This window comes from Epinephelus lanceolatus, chromosome 20 (assembly GCF_041903045.1).
Source record: "Epinephelus lanceolatus isolate andai-2023 chromosome 20, ASM4190304v1, whole genome shotgun sequence".
Lineage (NCBI taxonomy): Eukaryota > Metazoa > Chordata > Actinopteri > Perciformes > Serranidae > Epinephelus > Epinephelus lanceolatus.
The window spans coordinates 31,912,004-31,934,498 of record NC_135753.1 but is presented as its reverse complement, the minus strand read 5'-3'; the positions used below and the strand labels follow the sequence as shown (position 1 = coordinate 31,934,498).

The following is a 22,495-nucleotide window of genomic DNA, read 5'->3' as shown; positions in this document are numbered from 1 at the left end:
CACCAAGATCACCTCTTTTCATCGGACCAAGGCGTGGCTGTTTGGTCTGGACTGGGGTCCGACGAGGTTTCACACCTGTAATTTAAAAACGTAAAAGTCCAAAAGTCTGGCCCAAATGAGGTAGGTATGAAAGGACCCTAAAAGTCGGTGTGTTTCTCCTTCTGACCAGAAATGTGGACTTTTCTTTTGGGCATATACATCTCTACCCAAGCCTCGCAAACTGTTGGCTCAATGGTTTCTTGGGAACACAAACCAGACTAGAACTGAAGGGAAACAACGCACCTTTTTTCTCCTTTGTCCTGACCTTATAAATCAAACTACAGGTATAAAATCAACCTAAGAGAGCACACTGGGCTGCACTCAACAAGGCCTTTGGATTTTCTGTGCGTGCTAACGATCGATTGATATTTATTTCAATCATGTAAAACAGACAATAAAAAGACAATACCAAAATAACAATAACTGAAATGGACGATAACCTTTCCAACAAACTCAATTAATAGAGACTTAAAAACAATAAATCTTACACATAGAGAAGGAGTAGGAGGAAGTACACACTAAACACTCAACCTATTCTCATGCTGCCCACATCTCACACAAATATGATCCAGCAGTTCCTTCACTTCTGTGTGCCACTTTTTGTAACGCCTCAGTTGCAGAGTGTACCTTTGCAATCTGAGGCTTCTGAGTTGTGGCAGATGCCTCTTTCACTTTCCTTTGTTTCCCGTCTTCATGCTAAAGCTGGAACACCTGAGCTGACTGCTGTTTCGCATGAATTACATGTGATTTAAGAACTTCTTTATGGCAAAGGTGAAACATTCTGTTGTCTGCATGAATACATACTGCATGCCACAGCATCTGCTTGTGCATAAAAGACTACTTTTGCACATTTACACGAAGGGTTAAAGTGATTCAGTGTTGCTGTCAGCTGCAGGAATATTATACAACTCGAGTGTGATTACATCTTCCCGCAGTCCAAAGGTCCTGGCTGGCCTGTGATATGTTGACCCAGAGCCAAGTGTTCTCCAGAGGGGAAGCCTTCACGTCTACATTTACAGTGCCACTGCACGGATCAATGGGCCAGTCGCCTCCATTCTGCTGAACCATGGAAAACCATCAAGCACTGGTAAACAGAGGAGTGAATGTGTGCGGGTGCATGCATGTGTGTGATTAGTAAGGAGGAAGTGCTCTTCAGGAATGAGTGTTAGTGTTGACCTACTCCGTCACTGTTTGCCTTCAGTGGTAAAATCTACTACAGAGGTGCATCACTGGAGATTCATCTTCTCCAGGAAGTTAAAAGGTATTTCATCTGTCACTATGGAGCTGAGCGTACAGGTGTGAAGTGTCTCTGAGAGTGTACTGAAGGAAAAACATTTATTGAGCTCAATCAAACCCACATCTGCCATCACAACACTCTCACTCTGGATCTTTCTGAAACCTGTGACACAAAGTCTTTCTCTCTCCGTCTGTCTTCCCTCAGCTAAAACACATGAAAAGAAATAACTTGGCCAAACCGGCGTGGTTTCACCTTCGTATTCCAAGGCCTTGAGAAGAAGCTGCAGCATTAACGTGACTCTACTGGTAATTACCGCCCACTGGCAGAGAGGAGAGAGTGCAGTCACTAACCATGGAAACAGTACCAAACTTTAATTCATTCATTAGTCATTTAATGGCTTTTAAAAGTGCAGCCACTAGAAACCCACAAAGGGGGAAGGCAATCAGTGTCCTAGTCAGGCCTCATTCAAATTTCGCATGGGGGTTTCACACAGTCATGCGTTCCGTCATTTGATAGATGAAACTTGGATGAACTTAAAAACTTTTGTCGTCAGCGCGTAATTGCAAAGAGCAATGAGTGCAAGGCAGGGTTTCTCCTCTCAGTCCATTGGCCTATTACTGCTTTTTGATAAAACTGATCAACTTGGTCATGATGCGGAAACATGAGTGCACATACAGAGATTAAAGATGTCCAACAATGAATCTACACAAACGTATATTTAACTCAGGAATAACTACAGCCCTACTGGGACTTATAATGTGTATGTAGTAGCCAGTTTACTCTTTTTTTTCTGCTTAAAAACGCAGTATCGACAAGCTTAAACACAAGTTATTATGTTCCTATTTCAACATTGGTGGGGACACAAGTGGAATGAGGGGTTTGGTGGTCCTCTGCCAGAGATTTCGGAGCATAAAACACTTTATTTTCTGCATTCTGGTGAACTTTTATGCATTATTTTTGCCCTTTCTGCATCAATATAAGTAGTGAATAACTTGAATATTAACACTAATGTCTTCTGAAACTTCTGAAACTCTGAGACTTATAATGTGTATGTAGTAGCCAGATTACTATGTTTTAACTGTTTTAAAATGCAGTCCTGACACATTTAAACCAGGTTTTTTGTTCATATTTCCAAGGGTGTAGGTTGTGTGCCAACATTAGTGGGGACACAAATGAAATGAGGGGTTTTTTGGGTCCTGTGCCACAGATTTTTGAGCATAAAACATTTAATTTTCTGCATTTTGGAGAATTTTAATGCACCGTTTTTGCCTTTTCTGCATCAATTTATGATGTAAATGTCTTAAATTATGCCAAAATTAAAGTCCTCTGCTACCTTAATGGTTTTACTGGATGGCCAAATGCAGGAATAACTACTATCCCTACTGAGACTTATAATGTGTATGTAGTAGCCAGATTACTATGATTTTACTGTTTTAAAATGCAGTATTGACACACTTAAACATGGGTAATTTTGTTCCTATTTCCAAGGGTGTAGGTTGTGTTCCAACATTAGTGGGGACACAAATGAAATGAGGGGTTTTTTGGGTCCTGTGCCACAGATTTTTGAGCATAAAACATTTAATTTTCTGCATTTTGGAGAATTTTAATGCACCGTTTTTGCCTTTTCTGCATCAATTTATGATGTAAATGTCTTAAATTATGCCAAAATTAAAGTCCTCTGCTACCTTAATGGTTTTACTGGATGGCCAAATGCAGGAATAACTACTATCCCTACTGAGACTTATAATGTGTATGTAGTAGCCAGATTACTATGATTTTACTGTTTTAAAATGCAGTATTGACACACTTAAACATGGGTAATTTTGTTCCTATTTCCAAGGGTGTAGGTTGTGTTTCAACACAGTTTAAATAAGAGATTTTTTAACATAAAACACTTTTTTATGCACCATTTTTGCCTTTTCTGCATCAATTTATGGAGTGAATGACTTAAATTTTAACATTAATGTCTTCTGAAACTTTCATGGTTTTACTTGGGGGCAAATGCAGGAGTAACTAGCCCTACTGGGACTTATAATGTGTATGTAGTAGCCAGTATTCACACACTTAAACACAGGTTATTCTGTTCCTTTTTCCAAGGGTGTAGGTTATGTTTCAACATCAGTTGGACACAAATTAAATTAGGTCTTTGGGAGTCATCTGCCAAAGATTTTTGAGCATAATTTTCGGCATTTTGGTAAAGTTTCATGCACCATTTTTGCTTTTTTTGCATCAATTTATGGTTTAATTGTCTTAAACTATGTCAAATTTTAAGTCCTCTGCCTCTGCTATGGTTTCATTGGACGGGGTGCAAATGCACAAGTTGTAAATGTACACTTATGCTTATTTTATCCTCACTGCTCACACACTCACTGGATGAACTCAGCGCACTCTTGCACACTTTCCTGCCAGTACAGCCACTTTTGAATTTTGAGTCTTTCCTTTCCTTCTCATGGACACGCTCACAGACACACAGGAGAGCAGTCACAGATCCCATCTGCTTCATAACTCTTTAGATTCCTTGTGTAGAAACAGTGACCTACCCTAGTGAAAGTAATCACTCCTGACCATCACCTTTGAGATAACAATGAAAAGTTTCCCACTCCCCCACCAGGGGCCCCTGGGGGTCCCCACTGGCTCCGATTTTAGGGGCAGCCACTGGCTCTCCTCTGCCCACTCTCTCCCTCTTCCTCAACCCGTGAAAAAGCGCCATGTTGAGGCTCCCAGTGTGGATGCAGCGTGCTGCTGCTCCGCTGGGGGAAACGCTACAAAGGCACACGGGAGCAGGGCTGTGTGCGGCTCTTACCTTTGCGATCGCCTTCTTATACCTCATGGCCGCTTGTTCGATAAGACTGAGCACTTTTATATTCCCATCTCCACACGGAACGACCACCCGGGTCCTCCCGAAACACACCGTCACTTTCATTTCACCTCCGCTGTGTTAACTCCAATGAGGAAAAATACGCGTCAAAGCGACAATAACCATCCCCGGAGCGCGACGGTTACAAAACTAGATCCCCAGTTGTTGTTGAAGAAGTCGAAGTGAAGTTGTCTTCGTGTCCTGCGTCCTCGGAGGAGAAAGGAGAAGCCCAGCATTGGATCCAGCGGCGGGGCTGGGTGGCGTCCTCCCTGTGTGCCGTGTTGACTCACTCACACAGAAACTTCCCAACAAAAAGCCTGAGCAGCGAGAGAGAGGGAGAGAGCGCACAACTGGACTGACAGTGCGAGTGCGCCCACATGTCAGAGCAGGCACTAAGAATGTTTCCAACACCGACCAATGCAGTGCAGGTTGTTGCTGAGGGCGAACCCATCGGAAATCACTTTACATGTCTTTGCTTTCTTATCACAGAAAGTTGCGTAACACTTGTTTTGTCAGTGCAGAGTCGTGGTCGACACCAGAAAGGTGTCATGGAAACCTTATGAAACAAAGACCTTTATTAACTTCATCTTGGCACCATGATTAATGTCAGTATGACTGCAATAATACAATATAAACCACGTCTGCTTACAGTATTATCAGTGGGTTTAATCTAATTCCAGGACTTCCAGGAGTCCTTAAAATCATGGAACCAGGGCCGCATTAACCTGCAACAGGGTGCCCTCCACATGTGACCCCAACCCATTTTGCTCAGTGTAAGAAACCAACCTGTATGTTCCCACACTGGAATACTACTCTTCCTCTTCCTGTTAGCTGTCTGACAGTTAGTGCGTGATCATTTGTTTAAGCACAAATTCAAGCATTTGCACACAGACAACCTGGCACCATTTGGGGCATCTGAGCCTCTGGGGCCGGCTTTGCCCAGTTAATCCAGCCTCACCTGGGGCAGGTGGTTTGAATGATGTGTCAAATCGAATTCACAGATGTTTAAGGATGCTTTCAGACCTAGAGTCATCTTGCTTTGGTCTGAATCAGGGACTAATTCTGGGCCTAGAGTTGCATAATTGCCTGGAGCTGGTTAATGGTCTCCAGATCAAATGCCTTGTGTGAGAAAGCTGCTCTTGATTGGTCAGAATTTTCATGTGGGAAAAATCCAGGAAGTAAACAAAACGTTGAAGAAGAGTACACTTGCAAGATAAATGTGACACTTTCTAATGTCACAATGGAGGGACAACTACGCAGGTTGATTTTAGCGCTGCTCATCGTGGACTATATTGCTGTCATTGTTCATTTTAGTCAAACCATACAGTTTGAAAACGAGGCGCGGCTCCAACTAGAAAACAATGTTTTGATGCATTGGATGTGCTGAATGTGCATATTAAGGCAGTACAGGAGGAGGTGCACATTAATAATCCTCCAGGACTGTAACATGCTCATGTTTAACCCAAACAGTGTGTCATGTGACTGCAGTTGGTTCAGATCCAGGTTGGAACACCTTCTCACCACATATGAACCGCACCAGAGTTCGTTTGTAACCGGACTGAGGCCACCTCTTCAAGAAGGTCTCGGTTTGGTTGTTTTGTTGCACACTTGAGCGTGATTGCTGTGTTCACACCTGCTCAAACGAACCGAATTTAGGGGGGGAAATGAACTTGAGTTCGATTGAACCGAACCAAACAGGGCAGATGTGAAAGCACAACAACATCTTAGATATTACACTAGATGATCATTTCAAATGGAGATCTGTGAGTTTGGGAGTTGTAAGTCTGGGAAACCCTGAAGGTACTGCCTATTGCAACAAGTCTTGCGCATGTTCCCACACTTGGACTCAATGTATCTGTGACAGTCTGGATGATTCAGCACATGCAACAAATACAGAAATGTTGAATTTCAATTTGAGCAGATGAGACAAGCTGGATGAGCTCCATAAGTCATACATCGGTTATCTTCTCAGATGGAGCTGCTGAGCTGAGAGCGGCTCTTAGCACTGATAGCAAAGCCTTTATTAATGTTATCTATGTATATGACTGAATTATTGAACTGCAGTTCAAAACCAGAGCTGGGCCTAAGGCTGGATCTACAATATGACCCAATTCACTAATAAAAGCTGCAACCTTTCTGTGGAGCTTCACTTCCTGCCTGCAGCTCTTACTCTTTATTATCTAATGTGGTCCAAGTGAGTGAACATGAACACGAGTGCAAGACGGGCAACCCCTTTACCAAACTGTACAGTCGCTGCTCAAATATTTTTCCCCCAATGCCCTCAGTTGTGTTTGTCTCTTGCTCTTGAGCACACAAGTACACTCTAAAAGACGCTGACTGAACTTTACTATCATATTCTTCAGACACCATTCATTCAGGGCCGGACTGCTGGGTACCTGGGTTCAATGCAAGGCATAATGTCATCTTTCCAGGGGTCATGACCTTGTGGTGCCATGGTAGCACGTTTGACTCCAGATCAAAAGGCTGCGTGTTCAAGTTAGGGTCAAGCTACTGGCACATAGCAGTGTTTGACTTATACTGAAATTAAATCAGTCTTAAGAGGAACTGGACCTGTTCTGAACTTGTTATACTGTATGAGAGACTCCACTCTGACAGCTGCAGCTCTCTTTTCTACAAAGAATACTCCCCCTAGTGGCAGAAGAAGAGAAGCACTCCCTCAAAGAGCAAACTAAGGAAGGTTTAATGACTTTAAGGCTTCTCAGATAATTCTTTATCTTTGCATTTCTGGTGTAACATCTCAGTCTCACTTATATCCACGACCTGTCTATGAACTAAATATGTGTACTGAAAACAAACACTCACTGTTTTGCATCTCTTTGTGGTCACTTCAAGTCTTTTCTTGCTCAGTACATGTAACAGTAATTTAAGTGACACCCCTGACCTTTGGGCCTGCTGGCCTGCGCCCAGTAGGCCCGTTCAGTAATCCATCCATGCTGTTTACAGCTGATCAAACAGAAAAAAGTAGTTAACATTGTCGCTTAATATATGGAATCCAGTTAAGAGCTTGTTCAAGAGCACATCATCACAATTTTCCTCTGGTAACAATTCACCTATTTACCCCAAACTGCTACAGTAAAATGAGTCCCCAGCGTGGGCTGTAGTTTGTCCACTGCACATCAGGAATGCAGAGAGGAGGAGACAGTGGTGGAAATCAGTGCAGCTTTGCCGGGGCCCGTGACCTGAGAGGGCCAGTGTTCCCGCTGTGAAGAGTCGGCCCTGGGTCTCGATCAGGACATGGTGGTACTGAAAAGAATCTGCCTAACTACCAAACTGTTGCTTTGACGTTAATGTGGCTTTTGTAATTCAGAGAACTGCATTATAGGGAGGCAGAATAAGAGTCTGTGTTTCTCTGACACTGTTTTGTTCACATGTGAGGGAGGTAGAGTTAGATCTAAAACCATAGCATGGGAGAAGTATAAGTCTGTTTAAACACTCAAGGAGTGACTGAAATGTTACTGAGAAAGTCACTTTACTCTTACTTTGTAATACTGAGTGGATAGAAGATAAGTAGTTTGATAGAAATTTGGGTGTTAACAGACCTGAAAGATTTCGACATACAGTATGATTTACATCATGCTCTCATTTAGCACCTATGCATATGTACGGAAGCCCCAAGAGGAAAGTGAGGGGAAAAAATTCTACAGGTTAATTTATTTATTAATTTATTTGACAGTATAATCTTTCCTTGGTTGCTTTTTATTTTTCATCTGTGAAACACGTGGGGGTAAAAAGTTTTGCTAGGATCTTTTTTTTTTTAATAATCTGTGAACAAGAGTGAAAAAAGTTTGGGCAGGAGAATTTTTTTCTTGTCAGGATCATTTTTATTATTGTTTATTGTTGTAATACTTATTTTGGCCACACAAGGTTGAGGAGCATGACTACCCCATGTTCTAATCAGGACTAAAAGCGTTCATGTTCTTCCAGGTGAGTTTTATTAAGACCAAGAAGAGAAAACACACCTCCTTACCTCTTTTGGTGAGTTCTTGAGCTGTAAGTTGGTAACTAAAGCAGCATTGTGACTGCAGTACAGTACTACTACTTCTACTACTAGTCTAATAAAAACAGTGGACAAATACACACTGTTATAAATGTTTATTAGTTGATCAGTTGAGTTGAGCTTATTACACAAGCTTCTCAGTATAACATTCAGCAGGAATTAAAACTCACCTAGAAGAAAACATGAATGGCCACTGGTTTGTTAACTCCCGTTTTGAAGCCTTGTGTTCCACTTTCAGCTGTTAATCTTTTCTCTTCTGACACAAGAAGTGACCATATTTTATAAAATTCACCCCTGCACAGTTGTTGTGAATGGGGAAATTAGCTGTAGAGACAAGAAACTTTTTTTGTACCAGGCATCATTTGGTTTATTTTTGCTGTAAAGTTGGAAATTTTGACATGGGAGTCTATGGGGAGTTACTCACTTCTGGAGTCAGCCTCAAGTGGCCATTTAAGGAACTGCAGTTTTTGGTACATGTGTGTTAGCTTCAATTTTCAGCCCCGTAGGTTGCTGCTTGGTTCATGGTGCACTTCAGCCTCTTGTGGCTGAAATGAATATTACAAAAAATATCCTGACAAAGAAACAGTCACTTGCCAAAACCTTTTTATCTATCACTGTGTAGTTGAAAAATAATTCTGTATAGCAGCAAATATGGATAATAACGAAGTCTAAACCCGAGAAAATCTGTGGTCATCCGATGTATAAACACATTGCAAGAAAATTTTAATTATTTTCAAATTTCAAAATTGTTGAAAAATCCAATAACTTCCTCTCCACATTAACAGACTTGTCCTCTGTGGAGAGAAGAGCAGTGCAGAGAGTAAACAAAGCACTGGTATGTGTGTGTGTGTGTGTGTGTGTTATGGCTGTCAGCTGACAGTGAGGTGTTACTTTGACGGCAGACGTGCTCCAGCATGGTCTCCTGAGTGGAGGAGGCGACATCGCTCTGTCATCACAGACTTACCTCACCACTGGAGTATTCAGCACTCACGTACACACTGACTCATTCACTCATAGACGTGTGTAATTTATAGGTCCGTCCTTTTCCTCAACCAACGCCTTCTAATACCACCTCTCTGTGCATGTCTTATTGAAGGTATCTTGAACCTTTTATTTACAGAACACATTATTAGTGAATATGTGGACTGTACGCTCAGGGGGAGATATGCTTTACAAGTTTACCTGAACACTCTCGTTAAATCTGTGTGTGTCCTTGGTTGGTTCACCATTGTGTCTTGCATGTTGGCTGCCGATCTAAAACAGAACATCGGCATAAAAGAGGAAACATTTTAGCTGTGGTGAAGACCTCTAATAACAGAGATATCAAGCCACCAGTACAGCCTGAAAATCAATCTTTCTGATCACTTCAACCATCATTAAGGGCTGATTCTTACACATGACGACAGGGGTGATTCAACCCTTTCCAATAAGCAGAAGGTCCTAAGAAGAACCATCCATGGTGTTTGGGCAGGGCTGTCAAACTAATTTTAGTTCATGGGCCACATACAGTCGGATTTGATCGCAGGTGGATCACTGTTTAACTTGCTCCTAAACCCTGACATCTCTCAGCCTTCACAAGTGCATCACTATCAGGTGTGTTAAGTCATCCAATGGGCCTGATTGGACCCTTTGGCCAGCCTGTTCTGGTCCCCATGTTTGACACCCCTCTGTTAGTGGGTAATAGTTATATGAAAGATAGTGTTGCTAATGGGTGCCACTTTAGTCTTTACATGCTTATTTGTACATGTGTGCCTGAATTAATACACAACCGGCTGACCAAGGACACGTCCAACAGATGTCAACTTAACGTCTTTGTTGAACGTTCAAAATACGTCCACTGAGGAGCCAGAATGAAACGTCTTTTTAATGTTCACTATTTATGTAAATTGGACGTCAATAGTGAGTTCAAAAGTTGTGTTTGCATCTAACGTAATGACAATTTACGTGTTGCACGAGTTTGAATGCTAGAATTTTTTGTATTGACTGGATTCATAGACGCGAATAACTAACTGGACTTCCGCCGGTACGTCCTCGGTGTCATACGTCCCCTGAGGATCTCAATGCTGACTGGCTATCGTGGAGCGAATTGGTTGCTGAAGTTGACATTTTTAAACTCTCGTGAATAAGCATATGACGCAAAATCACACTACTCGTTTCATTTGCGATACTTAATTTGTGTATTTTGTGTTGCGTCCATTGTGTCCATCACGCTGCCTGGTGGGAATTCGCACATAATTGCATCTTTATATTGGCTTTACATGTAATACACTCATGAATTGTTTTATTTGCACCTGATGTAAACACAGCACTACAGGGAAATTGGTTCAGTGCCATGTGAATGATAACATGTTACAATGAAGAGGGCCCCCACATCAAATCCACTTAGGGCCCCCAAAACTGTAGCGCTCACCAGATTTGATGGTCACATACATTAAGGGTACTCTGTTTGAAGAGCAGAGGCTTGATTTTGTGGTGCAGCTGTTCAGCAGTTTTTTTGATGCCGGGGCAGAATTGTGTGCAGGGTCAAACCGAAAACACAGAATAAGCCCTCCTTCATACTGGAGCTTGGAGAAAAAGAACCACCACTTTCCCAGTTGCAAAGTCAAGAGTAGTAAGAGGACGAAACCCATTATGAGACATGTCATGCACTATAAACATAAAGCTAAACATACAGTTCCCACTTGAGCTGCACCCACTTTATTTTTCACAGCTGCCTTGCATGATTAAGGCTGATATTTGCACTTTTTCAAAGTGTTTTAAAGTGTTTATCTACCTTGCAAAACTGCAACAAAACCGTATCTGTCACATCATGATGGTACGCTCTGAGAATCATCTTTATGACAAGGCCGATATCAGTGTCTTCATCTTTGTCTAATTCTTGCACAATTCATCACCAGATGGCTCCATGTGAGACTTCACATGAGGATACAGTAATTACTTGGTGTTGGTTAATTAACCCACTTCATGTCAACGCACACTGAGGACATAGAGCCCAGAACACTGCAGATGTGTGGTTTAACCAACACTCAACATTGTCGAACATCACTTAAATCAAATTTCTACCATCGTCACGGTCTGATGTGAGCTAAGACATGTGCTTTCCCCCAATAATGGGGTTAATTAAAGTTTCCCTTAATGACACCCATTAGCAGCTCTTCCTGCAGCACCTTGACTTTTTAATAAAGCATCAATAGCTTGGAGCAACATCACCCTGCAATCTTTGATGAATGCAACAGAACATGAAAAATGGAGTAAGACTTTAAGCTGCCAAGCCTCAAAGGATCTGTTTATGTGTCAAGTTGAAACTAGTGGACCTCCAGAGGTGATAATAAAGTAGGTGTTTTCACATTATTTGAATATGAGCATTTAGAATTACTATGTGTCCTATAACCTGCACTGTTGCAAGAAGCTCTACTGCTGCACCATGCAGTATTTTGGAAAGCTGAAAGGCCCCATCTGCAGGTTCCTTTAGGTATTACACCTTGTCGTCTCTCCAGGAATCTTCTTTGCTTGGATTACGTTTAGAGCCTGTAATTGCCATGTGTGCAGGGATTGGGCCCAGTTTACACTGTGAACACTGAGGATGGTGTTAGCACTCTGATTTCATGGATTTGCAAATGTAGCCAGCTGCTGTTTCGCATACATTTTCTGTCTCACAAGTTTTGATCCCCCACACGGTCCGACAACAAAACAAAATATATCCTCAAGCGGTGATTCAGGGGTTCACAACAGCATCAGCTGTTTGAAGTTGAAAGCTGCGAAGGATCAAGACTTTTAATAGGTTTTATGATGATCGCACAGATGCTTAATCATTTATGACCAACTCTGTGCTGGGCCATGCAGGTCCAAACCATTTATGGTGTATTCAGGTTGCCTGTCACATCCCAGTAGCTTTGGTTGTGATTTGACCACTGCATATGAACAGGAGAAATAAATATGTAGGCCTCAGCTACATTTTCTTCTACTAGATGAATCCAGCTCTGCCTGAACGCTGCTACATTTGTGGTTTTAGATTTTAGTCTCAGTCTTTCACAGAAAGACTTCATCAAGTCACAAAGAGCTGTGATGAGCTGTTCTCCTCTCACAGCTTTCAGTTTCCCAGGAGACCTTGTGTCACTCCCTGTGTGACCTTGTGGCGCAACGGTAGCGCGTCTGACTCCAGATCAGAAGGCTGCGTGTTCAAATCACGTCAGGGTCAAAGGTTTTCACACTCAGAAGGGAATCATGAGTGATAAAATGTTAATTCATCTGCAGGTTTTGGGACTCATTCCTGGGACACATGACACTTGGTAACCATGTAACTCAGTTATGTCCAATGCGTTGTTCAGTTGAGGACGGAGCCCAAGTCCCAATCGCTAATATTTTGTATTTTGGGTGTTATCTTGTTTGCACGAGCACAAGTTAATAGACAAACTTGTACATGTAAGATAATGTGTGCTCCCACAGTATAGTTACTTGTTCCTGCAAGGTAATAACTTCATGGGGAACCTATGTGTCGCTGTTCACACGTAGGAATTATGAGTATGTGACACATCAAAAGCCCTGATTGGCAGCCAGTGTGAGGGATGATGATAGTCAAAAGGAGGAAGGTGAGTGGGACAATGGGTCGCTTCACTGTACACAGTGAAGACCACCTACCACCGAAAGAGAAAGAAAACTGTCAGTAGACTGAATCACAGAAGCTACCTCTTATTTTTCCTTATTTTTATTGCCTCATGTTGTGATAAGAGTGATGGTAACACACGTTATAGGAGCTGTTGTGCACAGATATAAATACAGGTGTGCCTTGAGATTGTAGCTTGCTCTTAAAGACCACTGGTCTATAGTAACTGGCACCATTTGTGAACACAGGTGGAGCTCCAAGGTGGCTCAATCTGCAACTCCACGGACAGAATGCATCTGCAGTGCCTGTATTGCTATATTTACACCTCTTAGGAGTGTTCATGTTCCACACTTTGTATATGTAGATAACATTTCGAATGAGAGCACTGATGATAGTTTGAGTGAGAATATTGAAAAGGTATGACCCCGACGTGATTTGAACACGCAACCTTCTGATCTGGAGTCAGACGCGCTACCGTTGCGCCACGAGGTCCTACATGCCAACGATAGAATAAATATAAATCATAATATTTCAATAATCTGGTTGGACGTCGCATTTTGCTTGTTTGAGTATCACCGTTTGGAGCTTTATATGTCAAATAAAATAACCATAGTGAGTACACGACATATGTGACACACTCTCAGCACTCTCCCCCCTCCTTCCCTCCTCCGTCCCTCGCGTATAACTGAACTCTACTATATGTTATGAACACACAGTTTCATCTTCCTCCTGATAAACGACATGTTCTCAGTCATTTAGAGCTGCGCCAGCACCATGGACAGCTGTCGCCACCACAGCTGGCTCACGAGCTCACCGCGAGCGCTGTGTGGTGGTGGTGCATGCTGCGTTACCAAAGCGCATGTGCGCATGCATGACGCAGTTTCTTTTAACAGTTGTAGATAGAGCTTCTTTTTGCATTTACTTGACAAATTAAAGAAAAATCTGTTTTATTGAGTAATTTTTTCAGTTTTCGTTGTAAGTTTTTTTGTTTTCCGGGGTAATTTTTTCTGTTTTTCTGAGTATTTTTTTTCTGAGTTAAGAGAGCAATAGAACAACAGACGCTTTCATTCCTTTCTTGAGAGCTCGATATAATGGAAGCAGACATGACCCGATTGTTTAGTTTAATCCAGTATTACTTGTTTTGGGTTTGAGACACTGGGAGATACTCTTGTCTTTAAGTCACACAGATCATTAGTTTATCGACTTTACGCAGGCACCGGTCACTTGCAGGTGCCAGGTGGGAGCTTCTCGCGAGATTTTGAAGTATCTCGTCTCCTCATTCAGGAAAAAAAAATTACCACGATAAACAGAAAAAAAATTACAACGAAAAACAGGGAAAAATTACTCAGAAAAACAGAAAAAAATACTCAGAAAAACAGGGCTTTTTTTATTTGTCAAGTGAATGCAATACGCTTCTGTAGTAGTAGACAGGTGAGCGGCTGAGGAAGGGGGCGGAGTGAAGATTGGAGATTGGAGATTGGGGTGAAGATTGCCCCTTGCTGCAAAATGGTTTTATAGTAAGGGACGGAGTAAAGGGGGGAGGGCAGGCTTTAGCGTGGACGGTTAGTGACGTCATTCGCCTCGAAAAAGAATCATTCGCCTCCAATGTAATGTGAATTCAAATGTAGTAACCAGGTTTCAAGCTGTAGAGGGCACTCCATACCACATTTTTAAAATAAAATGTAGATTTTTCAACAGTTTGCACTAAACTGTCAAGATTTTGAGCAGGATCAGTCAGTAACACTACTATACAACCAGAAACAATGATTATCAGCTGAAAAAATGGTTTTAGGGTTTAGTTACTCTTTAAGAGGCGGGAAGGGGTCGCCCTTTACTTGTGCTTTACTCTGAGACAGACAAAGGGGAGGATGGAGATGGAGGCTGCTTAGCCTGGGGTGCTGTCGGACTCTTTGGTAAGTATCCATTACCAGTTTAATTTAAACTATCTCATCAAACTGTTTATCAGTCAGTTAAATTCGACATGTGTAGAAACCACCAGCTAAATCATATCTCTAAGAAAATCCAGATACAGTAAGCTTCCCATTTGGTTCAGCAGGGCTGTCGAACAGTAAGCTAACGTTAACGTTAGCTGCTAATGTTAGCTTAAGTTATACTGTGCTTGTTACCAAAATTACACCAAGTAAAATGCAGTTTAGGACAGTATAGCAAAACAGTAGCTCATTCCATAAAGTCCGCAGGAACCTCATCTAGTTTACTTTAACAATTAACTGGGTTTGAAGTCAATGCCACAGTAATTCATTCATTTAGCAATTCAACACCACCATTTTGCTGGTTTCACTGCAGAGTTGGGGGGAGAGGGGGCAACCGTTGAGACTTACGGTAAGGTTAACTTAATTCATGTTTTCATTTGTATTTTTTCTTGAATTACATTTATTTAGTACATTCATTTAATAATACATGAATCGGGACCTGCAAGTAACGTCATTTGGGCATCTGCCAGTTGTGTCTTATGGTTAGACAGAAATGTTTGCTTGTTATTTGAGTATTAACTGGGCAAAATAAAGGTGTATTTGGGCTGGAAACCTCTCGTTTAGTGCTGACACACTAGAGACAAAGATAAGCATTGTGCTCCACTCAGGATAGATTGTGCTTAGATTATTTCCACCAGACATTTAGACCATATCATATTTTTTTTTTAAATTTCAAAATATTGGACTTAGACAGATTTTACAAGCCAAAGACTTGTAAGTTTATTACAATATTAATGACACATTTATTATTGTGTGTTATGTAGTAAATGAGATAAAGAAATAATTACCTTAAATAAAACGGGAATGATTAATTTTTAAGGCTTTTGGCCGTGTGCCTTTATTATTTTAACAGTGATGATTATGTATAGAATATAAACACATGCAGGTCCATAATATTGCTCATTATTTTCTGCAATGACATGTCAAAATGGGAACCGCAAAAAGTGCCTATGCCCTGTATGCTCCAAATAAAATTATTTTGTAAATATCATTTATCATTTGTAGAAAATTGAAGTTTGTCCTTAAATTTTGTATTGAAACGTTTCTTTTTCTTATGATTCCAAGTGGCATTTTCCTTTTTTATTCATTGTATTCTGCCATTTGTTTAGAGTAACACAAGCTTGTGTTCGATCACTGTGTAATTTTGAGTAACACATGAATGTGTTAATATAAGTTTTATGTATCAACACATGAATGTGTTAGTACTTACACATTATACACATCTCTGTGTTAATCTATGTGACAGTCACTGTGTTGATATATTAACACACTGAATGTGACAAAATTAACACAACACATGTTGTCCCAAATTCAACTCATTGATGTGTAGAAATTCAACACGTGTTAATATTGACACATTCTTGTTAAGAGTGTAAGTAATAGTTTTCTATCTTTTTTTTCATGTAATGGTGTTGAGCCGTTGAGTTTGACAACCACAATATCTCAAGATAAATGACCAAAATATAGTAAAAGAAGGTAGCTGCTTGTCTGTTTCTGTAGTCTGTTGATGGGGGTGGGGGGGGGTATCATTTGTGTAAGGGGGTTGAGGGGTTACTGAGGTACAGAACTGAATAATGTGATTTTAATGAATAATCTTACTATATGCACAATATTATTTAACCTCACTAATACCTTAATCGTATTTAGAACCCGAGCACTGAACACCACGAGGACCTTATTCTCATGCAAGGATTATTATTTTTATTTATGCGAACAAATCTTTTTTTTTTTAATAATTGTTTTCATTGGATTTTCCATATACACATCCACCAAAAAAAGAAAAGATAAAAAACAAAAACAAAAAAAAGAATCTATACCCCAACCTAACATAACCCAGCATTCACGCTTTCACACACACACTCACACACAGGGGGAGTGGGATACAAATAATAGATAAAAAAAAAGGATATACACATAAGAGAAATTCGATTGGAGTCATCCTCAAGGACACATAGTTATATCGTCCATATTAAGAAAACACAAAAACAACAGAAATCAAATGCCAGTCAATGACGAAATGCAGGCCTAGGTGCAATCAGTTTAAGTCAAGCTATTTTAACAAGGGGTCCAAGATTTTTCCCATTTTTGTTGGCCTTTTGTATTATTGAATCGCAGTTTCTCCAGATGTAAAACAGAAATAAGTTCATGCAGGAGGATAAAATTTATGTAACTTAATTTTAGAATAATGAAAACGATGAATCACTTTAAACTGCAGTAACCTGTGTCTGCTATTAATTGAACAACCATGAATACGAGAAAGTGCAGTTCTCCATATTTTATCAGATAGTACAGCATTTATTTCCCTCTCCCAAGCCTTCTTGATACCGAAAACAGAAACAAAGTCCTTAGAGAACAACTTCACAAATTTAGTGATAAGCTTCTTGCTTTCTGGTGGAAGAGAGAGCAATTCCAAAAAATTCTGACTTTCACCAATATTCTCAAAGTTAGGGATATTTTCTCCCACAAAATGCCAAAGCTGCATGTAATGAAAAAAAATTAGAACCCGTCGAGAGTGGGCCTGCACAGATGTTTTTTAGATAATTTGTGTTTTTTATGTCCCCATACAAAATCTAAAATAACTGATTCCAGCTTTTTTTAAAAATCCACTGAGAGCATTATTGGCAAGTTTTCAAAGAGATACAAAAATTTTGGTGGGGACACCATCTTAATGGCATTGACTCTGCCGATCATAGATAGGGGTAGGGTCCTCCAGTATTCTGTGCTACGTTTTAATTTATCCATACACTCCAGAAAATTTAATTTAAACAAAAGTTTGGTCCTAGATATGTGATGTAGTCCTGAACAGTCTTAACAGGGCTATTCTGTAAAACTGTATGCAAATCACATTCACATTTTTGAGGAGCTAAAGGTGCTTAAAAACTCACAAACTTTGCACACACATCAGAACTGGTGAAGTTTGTTTGTCACAAACTGTGATGCCACTGATTTCCCAGATTTTGACATCATCATCACTTCAAGTCATACAGGAGGTATACAGGAAATACAACACAACTGAAAGATGTAGTTAATTTTAAAAATTTTATTAATTTTGTCCAATTAGTTTCCAAATTGATATTATGTGTCGGGGAAACCGGAGAAATCCCGGAGAAAACCCTTTCTAACATAGCACTTTGACGTTCATTGCAGTGAATGTCTGAGCGCTATGGCAGACGTTCATTCACTGAACGTCTGCCATAGCGCTCAGACATTCACTGCAATGAATGTCTGAGTGCTATGGCATGGTGCATTGATGACATAGCGCTCAGACGTCTGAGCGCTATGTCATCAATGCACTATGTTATCGCTGCACCATGCCATAGCACTCGTTTATTGCAATGGGCTCTGTGCACCAGCTCCACTACTTCCTGAAGGTGTGTGGCACACCCAGCACACCCAGCACACACCTGATTAATCACTTAATCCAGTAGTATAGGACAGGAAATACTCATGCCTACTTCCTTTCAGGAAGTAGTGGAGCTGGTGCACAGAGCCCATGAATGTCTGAGTGCTATGGCATCAATGTACACCATGACGGAAATTTACTCGTCAACTGGTGGGAGATCTTTTACCACAAATGGCTTCACCACAATGACACTATCCAGAGGATCTGGCTCCGAGGATGCTGATGGTTCACTCGGACAGGGTTGCACAGATGATACAATATTGTCACCTGGGAGGTCCGAAGGCTGCCAGTCGTCTGTGTGGAGGGCTGGTGGTTCCTCTGCAGCCTCTGGGGCAACAGATACCCTTCCCAGGACTTTTTTATTAATCCAGGATTTTACCCTCTGCTGCACTGGCTTTGTTGCCTTCTGAAGGAGCAGTTGAGTGTGTCTAAGATGATTTCTCAAACTGTTATTCTCCTTCTCTAATTTATGGACCTTGTCGACATAAACTTGAGTCACAATGAGATTTTTGTCAAACAGATCTTGGTAATATTTAACATCCCTGAGGCCATTCTTGATGGTCTTTTGGTAAGAGCTGAGCTTTCGATCAGCACAGGCAATCTTCTCTCGCAGCTCGTCCTCAAGGTCCAGATCCAACTTCACTTCACAAGGCCTGTAATTTTGAAGGTAGCGTCTGCAAAGCTCAGTGTACTTGGATTTTAATGACTTAAAATCTGACATTGAAGAGCTGCATGCCTCCAGATCTGTCTTGAAACGGTGCTGAGTGGATTCCAGTTCGCAGATCTTTTTCTTTTGCTCAGCCACTTGGGATGTTAATTTGTTCTTTTGATCCAGCAGGCTTTTTTTGGCATCTACTAACTCCAGCAGCTCTGCGCCGGCTTTCTCTTGCCAAGTTTTTGACTTACTCAATTCAAACCATGTAGCCTTTAATTTCGACTGGAGATTTGCGTGGCTCATTGTCAGATCCTTCAGTGAAGCCTCAGCAGCAGCCCTACTGTCTCTTGCCAACTGCCAATCTTTCAATAAATTATGTCTGTCCTCTCTGAACCTAGCTATGAGCATTTCTTTCGTCTCAATTATTGTGTCTTTTTCTTTGACAGCCTCCTTCAAGTCAAGAACTTCGTCTTTTAAATGCTTTTGAGCATAGACAGTCCTCTTTAACTCCCAGTTTTTTTCCTTCAGCTCACTCAGTTCATCTTCAAACTTGATTTTTGCTGCTTTCAGTGCACTGATAAAACCCTGGCGTTGTTCTTGAAACTTACCTTGTAGACTAGCCAGTTGTTCTTTGTATTCAGTCATCTGAGTAGCATAGCTATAATGAATATCTGTCACCTCATCAGCGTGTGCCGCGGCATCTTTTCTTCTCTCTTCCGCGGCCTTTGTCTCCCACTTGGCCTGCTCCTCAGCTAACTTCCCCTCCCAGTCCGCTCTCACTCTAAGGAGATCAGACTCATGCTCCTTCTTCAGTGCAGTGATACTGTCGTGGCTGTCGCTGAGCTTCTTTTCCAGTGCCTCTGTATCACGGCTGAACTGTAAGTGACATTCCATGAGTTGTGAGGTGAGGTCCATGGTTTCGTCGAAAAGTTTTTTCTTTTCAGCGTCACTTTCCTCACTCTGTTTACGCAGGTCCTGGATTTCAGCTTTGGCAGTTTCCAAATCTGCCTTGAGAGTCTCTTTATCTCCCTCAAGAGCCTGAATTTGTAATGCCCTTGTCGCATTCATTTCTAGTAATGAATCCTTGAAGTCATCCAGCTTTGCTATTTGCCAGCGGAGGTATTCAGGATCGTCATTATTCTGTGCTGTGGATGGTGCCATTTTGGAGGTGCCGTCAGTACCTCGTCTTTGTGGTTGTTGTTTAGACATCTTCTCCAATAGTGCAACACTAATGATGTCTTGCTACTGACCTTGCTACTTACCAGTTGTCAGAGTCGCCACCGACAATTGGTAATTGACAATGTGGCATTGGGCTACTTACAAACTCTGGTATGCTGCGACGTGATGTCACAAAGGAAATATTAAGCGATGACATCACATTTCATTGTAGCCCCGCCCACAGCAAATGGCCACCCTAGAATGTTATGGTTCTATCTGCATTCTGAGTGGATTTGAGACACTGACTTCCAAAGTTCTGGATTCCAAATAGCAAAAATGATACATGGAACAGGTCAGTTTAAGGCAGGAATATGGTTAGTTATCAGGGCCGTGCCGCCCATAGAGCAGGTTAGGCAAATGCTATAGGCGCCAGCATGTCAGAGGGCGCCAGGGAGTTTGTTTTTTTTTTTCATATACTGTATATTTATGTTTTCCAATTTTCAGATTTGTGATGTTACAGTTGCATTTTTTTATATTTTGGCTGTTTGCTGTGTTTGCTGTGTTTTGTTTGCTGTGCCTTGGTCTAATGTCATTAGACCAAGGCAGGCTGTAATGTTAGGTGCTATTATGGTTATGCCATGATGGTTTCACAATCAACAGCTAATTGATTAATATATTGTAAAAGCCCAGTTTCTCAAATATACGTATCTCCTCTTTTTAGATGCACTTCTGAAGTATTTGTCCCCCACGTCTGCAAATCCTGGGCCTACTAATGTAACTGCAGCCACCTCATCCACCTCAGCACCAAGTGATGTAGCCTCAAGTGCATCTCCCTCCCACACACAAACTGCCAATGGAGAAATATCTTGCCTAGGGTGCCAAATTGGTCAGGCACGGCCCTGTGCTGAAGAGATGAATGCTGGGAAATGTTTTTAGGGACCGAGCCTAGAGGCTGGTCACAGAGCCTTGGTGCATTTATTATTATTTCTTTCTTTCTTTGTTTCTTCCGCCGCCTCTTTGAACTGGAATTTGATCCCCTAAACATGCTCAAAAACTCACCAAAATTGGCACGCATATGAGAACCAGTGAAAAATTTTAGAAAATCATGAAATTAACCCCTAAAGTGCCAAAATGGGCTCTCTAGCGCCACCTAAGCACACAAAAATGGCCGCTACGGCCCGTAGGAATGTCGTAGAGACATCAAACCAAAACTGACGCGTTCGTCTCATCAAGCCCTACAATTCTCGTGCTCACACCCCTGACCTAAATCCAACAGGAAGTGAGCTATTTGCTCTTTCAATGTAAAATTTTGCCTCAAAACTGCTCTTCCTAAAAAAACATCTCCTTCTACACCGTTTATCGTATCGGCTTCAAACTGCACGGATGACAGATCAACTTGTGCTAATCAGATCTTCTGTATAACTTTTTCATTACTCGAACGGTTTGGATTTTATGGGCTCCATAAGGTGACACGTCACAAAACGGCCTGACAATCTTCGAAAGCTGTCCCATAGGAAATGAATGGCAGCAGGGGGAGAAAGGGACCAATCCAAGGGCTTTTTCTAGCCTTTACAGCATCTCCATACTTTGTGCTACAGACTCCATTCTAACTCTCAAATGTTGCCACAGGTCTCATCTATTCACTCATGTTTTCATCTTTTTCATATCTTTTACGGTTTTTAATCTGTGCCTCTCAAAGTACCATAAGCAAAAGTGGAGAAATTCTCAGTTTATAATGGGTGTGTATTGCACGGAATGCTGTGAGCTAGAGTGGAGAGGGCTCTAAAAATCGTCTAAAAGTTTTGTCTTTAACTCGCTGCCATGGCCACAATTTTCACTGTACAGACACAATTTATACCAAAAAACGTAGGAAAATTTGTCCTGCTCACAGATATGTTGACATGGAATCTCTCACACGTACACATTTTTGCTGAGCGGCTCCAAAGCGAAGGGAGCGCTGATTTTTTTCTCATTCACTCCCATGTAAACTCGGGGGAGAAATTTCTGGAAACAGCTGAGGTGCAACACATTTTAAACTTGCTCCGGTGACCACATTATTGACTCTAGAAATATAAAACACGACACGTGCGTTCACGAGACGTGGCTGTCTCTCACCATCACTTTATTTTCTTGATTGGACCAACGGTTTGGGTATGGGAAGAACTTGTTCGAGAAGTTAAAACCCATTATAAACAGCCTTTGCTGATCTGCTCTCTCATGAGCTCTGTGTGTGCCCCTCAAGTGCAGGCAAGTCATTAATCGCCATGACAACGGCTGCACACACACGGCTCTGTCTGTGTGTCTCACAATCTTTAAAGGACAGATTACAGCAGCAGAATCTTCATTTGAAACAGCAAATACACATTATTAACCCCTAAAGTGCCAAAATGGGCTCTCTAGCGCCACCTAGGTGCACTAAACTGGCCACTGCAGCCCGTAGGAATGTCGTAGAAATATCAAACCAAAACTGGTCTGTTTGACTTACAAATCACGCGCTGACACCCATGACCTAATTCCAACAGGAAGTGAGCTGT

At 41.4% G+C, this 22,495-nt stretch overlaps 1 protein-coding gene and 2 non-coding genes across 8 annotated transcripts in view; 1 reads left to right on the top strand and 2 right to left on the bottom strand.

Annotated features, from left to right (window-relative positions):
- The window catches only part of LOC117264743 (partitioning defective 3 homolog), a 424,452-nt gene extending 419,870 nt beyond the window's left edge, over positions 1-4,582 (bottom strand). For all 6 annotated transcript variants that reach the window (XM_033638949.2, XM_078162514.1, XM_033638950.2 and 3 more), the window contains exon 1: positions 4,080-4,582. In XM_033638949.2, coding sequence (XP_033494840.2) covers positions 4,080-4,199 — 120 coding nt within the window. In that variant the 5' untranslated portion in view covers positions 4,200-4,582. The remainder of the gene's footprint in view (positions 1-4,079) is intronic.
- A 7,695-nt stretch (positions 4,583-12,277) lies between these two features.
- On the top strand, positions 12,278-12,349 carry trnaw-cca (transfer RNA tryptophan (anticodon CCA)). Its single transcript has one exon. It is a non-coding gene; the product is annotated as a tRNA-Trp (tRNA).
- Positions 12,350-13,174: 825 nt separating this feature from the next.
- On the bottom strand, positions 13,175-13,246 carry trnaw-cca (transfer RNA tryptophan (anticodon CCA)). Its single transcript has one exon. It is a non-coding gene; the product is annotated as a tRNA-Trp (tRNA).
- Positions 13,247-22,495: the final 9,249 nt, after the last annotated feature.